At 35.0% G+C, this 9,078-nt stretch overlaps 2 protein-coding genes across 2 annotated transcripts; one reads left to right on the top strand and one right to left on the bottom strand.

Moving 5' to 3' along the window:
• LOC104790549 (BAHD acyltransferase At5g47980-like) lies at window positions 922-2,393 on the top strand. The gene has a single exon (XM_010516326.2). It carries the CDS (start codon window positions 1,012-1,014, stop codon window positions 2,305-2,307), a length of 1,296 nt encoding a protein of 431 aa, XP_010514628.1. The 5' UTR covers window positions 922-1,011; the 3' UTR covers window positions 2,308-2,393.
• On the bottom strand, window positions 6,074-8,628 carry LOC104790548 (cytochrome P450 708A2-like). The gene is made up of 8 exons (XM_010516325.2): window positions 8,347-8,628; window positions 7,941-8,265; window positions 7,694-7,846; window positions 7,118-7,351; window positions 6,918-7,010; window positions 6,761-6,839; window positions 6,571-6,677; window positions 6,074-6,479 (listed from the first exon to the last, which is right to left on the bottom strand). The coding sequence occupies exons 1-8, from the start codon at window positions 8,559-8,561 to the stop codon at window positions 6,255-6,257; spliced, it is 1,431 nt and encodes a 476-aa protein (XP_010514627.1). The 5' UTR covers window positions 8,562-8,628; the 3' UTR covers window positions 6,074-6,254.

Below are 9,078 nucleotides of genomic sequence, written 5' to 3'. Positions count from 1 at the left end.
GGGCATGGTGGATAGCAAAGACTCAATCCGTTGCACCCCTGGATTCATCAGTCTCCCTATGAGTGTGAGATCAAATTGTTGAATCCTCTGAGCCAAGACCGAGTTTGATATTTTTACAACTTCCGTACGCATCAGCGAACCCTTGCCCTTCATAATCGCTGATTGAGACATTGAAGAAATCACTAGCCTCAAAAACCAAGCTCTATCCGCTACTAACCACCGCAAATCACCACTGAAAGAAAGTAGAAGGAAGTGAGAAAATGAAAGACGGTGTTGTCGAGTAAAACCCAGTCCCCAGATAAATACCCCTATATCAATCCTGATACGCTGATATAATTCCGGAGATACTCCAATCAACCAAAGACGAAATCTAAAATCCACAATCATAGCCCAAACAAATCCCAATCCGCGTATCAGCTGAGAATAACATCCTGACAACCAGAGAACCAACCCCAAAACTCCCATAAACGATATCTCCGTTTTTAAGACCAACACACCCCAAACAGAATCCAAAATCGAAAACGAACCTTCAAACCCGATTCTACCAATATCCTCGAATCGAATCGAGATATCCAGCCATGCCAAATCTCCAAATCTCAATCGCATCGAATCTCCATTAAAAGAAATAAGATCCCAAACCGGAGGGAGATTCGTTTCGAAAAAGAGGATCAGATTTCCGGTCTGACCCCAACAATCCTCCCTCACCGGAGAATGAGAAAGACCCTCTTTCCGTTTCCCAAGCTCGTCGAAGCCACTCATTAAAAAAGCGAATCGAATCGCCGAGATCGCCATCCTAATAAATTATTTTTTATTTCCTTTTCTCTATGCAATTATTGCCAAGCTATACTTTATTTTTTTTGTGTATAGATGATTTATATTTAACCTAAACTCAATCAAGTGGCTTTTTTTTTTGGTCAAACATCAAGTCCTTAAACTTAGAAACTGAACAGATTTTTTTATACGAAACAGTTCCAAAACAAAAGAAAAGAAGAGAAAGATAAAGATCATCCGATGGATACAGTTAAGGTTGAAACCATTTGTAGAGAGATCATAAAACCATCAACTCCAACTCCAAATGATATCCGAACTCTTCAACTCTCTTTTATGGATCAGATAGTAGCTCCGGTTTACGCCGTTGCATTTCTTTTCTATACCAAAGATGATTTGATCTCTCAAGAACAAACTTCCCAAACTCTCAGAACTTCCCTGTCCAAGACCTTGACAAAATTCCACCCTTTCGCTGGAAGAGTCAATGGATTCACCATCGACAGTAGCGACGAAGGCGCTGTCTTTGTGGACGCACGCGTTCAATGCACTCTCTCTAATTTTCTGAGAGACCCAGATATGAAATCTCTCCAGCAGTTGCTTCCTGTAGAGGCCGCCGAGACAAATTCGGCATGGCCATTACTTCTTGTGCAAGCAACCTACTTCAAGTGTGGTGGCATGGCCATCGGAATCGGCATCTGCCATAAGCTCGGCGATGCAGCCGCTCTCTCGTATTTCATCCAATTTTGGGCTGCCACAGCTCGAGGAGAGAGCGACTCGATGGCTAATCCTGACTTTTCTTTCACAAAGCTTTACCCACCAGCAAATGAGGTCATTAAAATTGCAGGGGAGGATCAGCTAGGTAAAAGAAAAATTGTCACGAAGAGATTTGTGTTTGTGGCGTCTAAGATCGAAGAGCTCAAGAAGAAAGTCGCTAGTGATGCCGTGCCTCGACCTACGCGGGTCCAGAGTTTGACTTCACTTATATGGAAAAATGTTGTGGCTGCATCGACAGACACAATTCGTGAGAAAGTTCTGTACCAAGCGAATAACTTGCGGTCCAAGATACCCACCCTTTTGTCGGAAAACCTAATGGGTAACCCCTTGTACTCCACCCTGACCTTGAATGGAAAAGGCATGGAGAGTGTAGAAATTGTTAAGGAACTACAAAAAAGAAACGAGGAGTTATCCCATTTGATTCAACATGAGGAAGGGTCATCAGGTTTGACGATAAGTTCGAAATTGCTTGGTGCAATGGCGGATACCAAATTTAGCTACGAGCTTTATGACATGCACGTTGTAACTAGCTGGTGCAAGATTCCTCTTTATAAGACTTGCTTTGGGTGGGGATATCCGGTTTGGTTCACTGGAAATGTTTCTCCAATTCTAGAAGATGTGACTGTGTTGATCGACTGTAAGGACGGACAAGGAGTTGAAGCATGGGTGACACTGCCTCAAGAGGAGATGTTACGGTTCGAGAAGAGCACCACACTGCTTTACTTTGCCTCCCCAAATCCACGTTATCTCTTATCTAAGATGTAACTTTCTTTAAAATGTTCTCCATCAATCAGATGTGTCTTTTATTTTTACATGTTTTAATATATAACAAATAAATAAATCCGATTGCATGGAATGGATCACCGGAGATATCGAAATGCTTAAAGTCAACAATTGTTTGCTTCTAGGCCTTGTTCATCTTCTCTTAAGCTATATATATATAGCTTCTGTTGCGGCAATGGCGATCGACGACCAAAAAAACAGCTTTATTTCTCTTTCAAAATTTTCATCTCTCCCATTTTCCAGTCGCTGCGACTTAAATCTTAAATTAAATCTTGAATAATTAGCGACACCACCTATACCTTGAATTAAAAGTAGCGACAGTGGCTGGTTTTGAATCCATTGATTCAGATCTGGGAAGGAGACGATGTCCACAATAATTAACAATATATAAAAAAAGATTTTAATTAGAAATTTGCAGAATTAACAGTTTTACCCTTTAAAATGCTTATATTTACAATATTAGCTTGCCTAGAAAATAGTCGCAGGTGGGGTCGCGCGACAGTTAAAAGAACAGGGCCATAAATATTTTTTTTTTTGAGAAAGATAAGATCTATATGTGTTTACTTAATATGCATCACTTAATTTTGCTAGAAGCTGTATTGGAAGATAACCAAGACTTCAGTATATGGATGCAAGATTTGCGTTTGTGAATCGAGTTGAAAAGGATATATGTTAATGAAGGGCTGACTTTTAATAACATGGAATCAAAAGCTGGATCGAAGCTAGATCTAATTAAATTAACCGATAATGAAACAAGTGCGTATTTTATTAATGATTTTTGTATGAATCAATCAATACAATAATATTGGGATGTTTTTCACCAGATAATGACATATCAGCTTTAACATTCAAGTTGGTGTTGACACATCAATTAAAATCAATAGCCAATAAAAACATTTGAATTAATACAACTAAGATTTCTAAACCAATAAAAAAACTATATGATACTAGACATATTAATTAGGCCCAGAGCCCGAAGGTTAGTCCAGTCCGACCCGGCTTCGAAAAACACTGAGCTTGGACTTAAATATATGTCTAGAAAATTGGGCTTCTTGGACTTAAGAGTTTTAGGACTTAGTCCAATCGGGTTCGGACCGGCCCGAAAAGCCATTATACAAAGATAATAATACTTTTTTTAACATGATTGTTTGATTGTAATATTTGATTGTATATAAAGTTTAAAACTCTAATCTTAGTTTTCATATTTACTTAATACCCTTCCTTAATATTTTATAATCTTTATTTGTGATATTTTATATGAATTGTATATATTTTTATTTGGTTTTAAGTTATTTATTTGTTTTAGATTAAGTTAGTTTTAGTGAATATAGATGAGTTATTTAAGTTTTGATTGATTTTTTTTTATATTGCACTTTTAAACATTGCTTTTTAATAAATGTTATAAACTAACTTATAAGTTTGAATTTTTAATCCGTAAGATAAGCTCAGAAAATCCCGAAAAGTCTTGTAGCTCTGTTAGAGCCGGACCGGACTTTGAAATATACGCTCGGAAATATTTTGGACCAGGCCGAGAAAGGCTCAAATATATGCGGGTTTTGCGGATTTCAAGTCGGACTGGGTCGAGCCAGCCCGATTGACATCCCTATGTGCCACATCACGTTGTCTTTCACTTCATAAACTCTTGCAGACATAATAAAGAAAAACACCAAGACTCTAATTGTTTGTTCGTCTCCTTCACACTAACGTCTCTTGAATTTAGTTAGAGAGAAGGAACAAAAGAATCGTCACAAAGATTTTCCTTCAATGAAACAATCAAAAAGAGAAGAAAACGCATGACTCGTGCGGCAAGAGACATGGAAGAAGCTTAGGTCATTGTTAAATAGGCAAAGCAATCTCACTAAATTCACCTTTGATTAATTCGAACAAGAATTTTATCAAAATTACAGATTCTGAAATTAAATTATCTGGTTATCGAGGACTCTTTAGAAGAAGAAGCGAGGTTAAAAATTAGGATAGGGAAGAAATTTGAAAAGATAGACTAGAGAGAGAGAGAGATAATGACGTGAAGATGAAGGAAGAAGAGAAGAGAGACATAGAGATATCAATTTCTTAGGTAAGCCCCTCCCTAACCACACAATTGTCGTCTGATATACAAAAGATTAAAAAAAAATCACGAAAGAGCAACTTGGGCATGACAAAGTTCATTAATTTCTTTATGAATCACAGGTCTAATTGAGGTAAAGATATCGTAAATTGACTCACTTCTTTTTTGTTGACTTAGGTCTTGAATGAAGATGATATTGAGCAAATTGATGCTTTGGACTAGAACGTTTTTTTTCTTCAAGGTTTAGTACAATAAATGTTACTTACTACTACTCCAGAACTCTCTATGTGAAAATTATTATTATTTATTTCCCTTTCGATCTTAGTAAATTTCAAAGGCTTCATCTTTGATTTGTAGCTAACAACATATAATAGATTGGAATCATGATCGGTTATGTAGTTGCAATATCTAAAATGGTGGGAGGTGTGCTTCAATATATGAGTTATGGACAAAACGAAACAACTAACACATGCCATATAGAGAACATCATTAAAAACATAATCGCCACCTTCATATGAGAAAGTGATTCAAGATTTTTGGTTCAAACCGTTGGTTCTCCTAAGCATGGCCAAGACTTCAAAGCTTTATAAAAGATATCTTGTGGAGAAGTTGACAATGATTTAAACCAAAAACTTTATTCTAAAGTCGTCAAGCTAACTAATCAATGTCCACTACAAAGGCAAATCTTATCCCGGTTTATCATGTTGTGTTAGAAAATTGAACTAAATTGGATGACTTCAATTATTGAGCTTGATTGACAAAAATATTGTACTTGGTAGTGATATATATATATATATATTGAGTAAGTTCGAATTATAATAAAAGTCACATTTATATACAATATTATCCAATTTATATATCATTAAAGTAAATTTTAATGTTTATTTATCTAAATATTTAATTTTTCTAAAAACTATTTATGCGGACTCACGTACCAACGTGTAATAAAAATTATAGTAACCACAATTTGTTTAACTCTAATTTTTTTTCTTCAATTTTTATTTTGAAAACTGTGGAGTTTTGCGAGAACTTTTGACCAAAAAGATACCGATATAGATAACCAAATTAGTTCTTGTTAAACCTCTATGCTTGTGCATGTCCTGAAAGATGTCATATTTTAATATTTAATATTAAAAACTCGTACTCTGCTGTTCGGCGTTATTTTTTTCTCAAGTTGAGGTTCACTCATTGCGTTCTTTTTTGTCTCATTATTCATGATTAAACTTGGAGAAGGCAGCCTCACTTTATATTTTTTACAAATGATTAAGACCTCAAGTTCTTTTGTTTGTTCTAAAGTATTATTTCAAAGCCATAGGAAACACTAAAATACACGCTTAACTTCAACTTGTATACGTAGCAGCACTAGTGATTTCTTTCCTTTTAAATTTTCTTTCCTTCCAATCAAGCACCATCTAAATTCATAGACTATAAACTTTTTTTTTCCCCTTTTTCGATGATTTGACCATTTGATCTCGTGCTATACCTTTAGGAAATGGCCAACTAAGTTTCCATCTGACTAGATATAATCTATTGAGGTTAACACCATTTCAGATATATGTAATGAAGATCTATACAAACCTTTTGTTGTAATCAGTAATAAATCTTTACGCTAACAGTTTTGCAGTGCTCACTCATAGAGTTAGTGGAATACTTCACCGAAATCTGAACACACGTTTCTATATCTAAGAAAATAAAAATATCTTCTTATTCCAAGTGTTCAAATTTATTTAACTTTAAACAAAGTTTGAAAATATTTGGATAGAGATTAAATTATCCTCCATGTGAATACGAAGCTTACAATATTATGTGACATGTGTACGTAGATTTAAGCTTAGTTCATTTAGATAGACTTAAGATCTCCAAATCAATCGATGGGAGAATGAGAGATGGTCAAATTGATGCCATTGGGGAAAGAAACTAGTGGTGTACGAGTGACCTCGGTGTCTTGTGCCATCGAGAAATCGTAGTTGGTGACAAGATAGTGAAGGAGGATTGCAATCTGAAGTCTTGCAAATTCAGCACCAGGACACAATCTCAATCCACCTCCAAATACCATGAACGTCCTAGAACCATGAACCAGTTCTTTGCCCTGTTCCACGTTTTCATCAATTTATATTCTTTGGAAGATATTTTTGATTAGATATCGAAAATGCTTTAGAAAGACTAGAATCAGTATATACCTCCCATCTCCATGGATTAAACTCGTAAGGGTTCTCATATATCGCAGGATCATAATGAATCAGTGAACTTGCAACTACCACCATCCAACCCTTTGGAATCGTATATCCTGTGACAAATGTTTGCACCACAAAACGTTTAATTTAGAGAATACGTTTGAAGAAGTGGCCGAATTTTTATAGTAATACTTGCCTTTAATTTCAACATCTCTTAAAGCTTTTCTAAACAATACTGGAGTCACATTTGCCAGTCTAAGAGTCTCATTAATCACCTGCATTGCAACATATGCTTCGTTTTTAAATCTTCCTCATATTATTATTGAAATTACTAAAAGATATCTAAAAGTTACCATGTTGGTGAAAGTCATGTTGTTTTTGTACTCTTCCCAGCTTACTCCAGATTTCTTATCAACTCTGTTTTGAAGGATAGCATCATGCTCTCTCTGCCATATTATAAGCATATAATGTCAAATCGATGCTTCTTTTTTCTTCTTTAGATAAGTGAAAACTTGTTAGCTTATATATCGATATATATATATATATATATTACCTTTAACTCTAAGAAAACTTTATGGTTATTGGTAACATAGTTTACTGCCATGGAACCAACTGTAGATGTAGTATCTTTAGCGGCGACAGGAATAGCAAAGATGTTGTCCACGACGGCTTGGTCATCAAAGATGACATCTTTTCGCATCGTGTTGAGGATGTCTTCCTGCTTCTCTTCCGATTCTTTCCTTGATAAGAGAACATTCGCTATTACCTTCATCGCAGATTTGCGTGCCTAGATGCAGTTGATAGAAACAATTTTTAGACTTTTAGTCCAACAGAGTAAAATGTATTTTATTACAATTTTTTCAAACAAACTTATAGATTAATTAAAATATCTTATGTCAAAACATTTGGAAAACAACGGTATGGATAACTTATATCTAGAACACGATTGCAGCCAAGTAATGAACATTTTAATTTTTAAAGCATCTTTATTTGATCGGACGGCAAAAATCTACTTCTAATATATCCCTTTATTTTAAAAATTAATTAAATATCAGAATTCTAATGTTATTAATTGTTAAACGTTTTACTGTATAAAATATATTCTTAAAAACAGAGACAAAGTACTTACCACAATAGCTTTGTAAAACGACTTCCAGGTAGAAAGACTAAAAGATGACTTATACCAATCAAGATTGAAGGCCATGAAGATGTCCATCAGATTATCTTCAGCCTCTGATTTGAGGTCACTTATCAACTTGGGGGTCAAGTGCTTTATTATCAACTACAAAAGTAACATACAAAATTATTGTTAACAAATTTTAATTCATCAACAAAAAAGAGAAAAAGAAAAGAAAAAAAAAACCTTATGAACATACGTTTGCAACTGTCTCCTTAATATCGAAGCTCCCCAAGCTAGCCTTTGATTTAAGATCTTCGCAGGTCGCTCGGTCCATGTCTCCAATCAACTTCCACTTCAAACCCTCGGTGCCAAGAAAGTTCAGAGTGATTTGTTTGACATGCTTGTGGGTCTTCCCATGATCGACTAATGACTTGTCTTTTCCAAAGACTTTGAAAAACCCATCCGGAAGGCTAAACATGAAAGACTTGTTTTCTTGCCGTAAAATCTCGTACATCACATCATGGTCTGTCACTACCACGGTGTTGGATCCAAAAATGTTGGTCCGAAATAGTGTCCCGTACCTAAAACGTTCACCCAATTACAAACATATATGCAAATACACAAGGGTTCTTCTCGCTAAATGATTAGTTTGATCATCTAACCTGGACATCCTCTTTTTGAGAAATGGTGAGGTCTCGTAGAATCCATGAGATTTAAAGAAGGCTATTGTCTCTCCGATGATTGGAAAACCCATTGATCCCGGAGGTAACTTGCCATTGCACTTGGGGTTTGACCATCGGTACCACCATCTGCTGATCACTACAACAACTAAAGCTGTTACACATATCGAAATGTTCCAAATGATGTTCATTTTCATTTTACTGTGTCTTTCAAGTTTGAAGAGTCACAAGTTCCGATCTTCTCTATATATTATATATAGAGAAGAAAATAACTACAAGTTCAGCAGATTTACATATATATATATATATATATATATATTGTCAAACATAACGTTGTATTAATTTATTCAATTATTAGATGTTGTTTGGCGTGTAACCTAAAATTATTTTTTATACTAACACTAATGGTAATTACTGTAGAAGTTAAATTACTGACGTTATTATATAATTTGTCTTATAACAATTATTATCAACGATTAGAAATTTAATATGTGATGTCCAGAACCGTTGCTTAAATTTAAAGATTTACAGATGTCTAATGGCATTTTTGTATTAAATTATCACATAGTGATTTGTGTATTTGAGTTCAATCAATTTCAAGATTGGTGAGTTTTTAGGAAGTGATTGTCGGAATTGTACTATTGAAAACAAAACACCGGAAAATATCACATAGTGATTTGTACGAACAATAGAAAATAAGTGTTCAAAGTTTCT

Source organism: Camelina sativa, chromosome 6 (genome assembly GCF_000633955.1).
Source record: "Camelina sativa cultivar DH55 chromosome 6, Cs, whole genome shotgun sequence".
Lineage (NCBI taxonomy): Eukaryota > Viridiplantae > Streptophyta > Magnoliopsida > Brassicales > Brassicaceae > Camelina > Camelina sativa.
The sequence above is the reverse complement of the archived record's forward strand: the minus strand, read 5'-3'. Positions and strand labels throughout refer to the sequence as shown.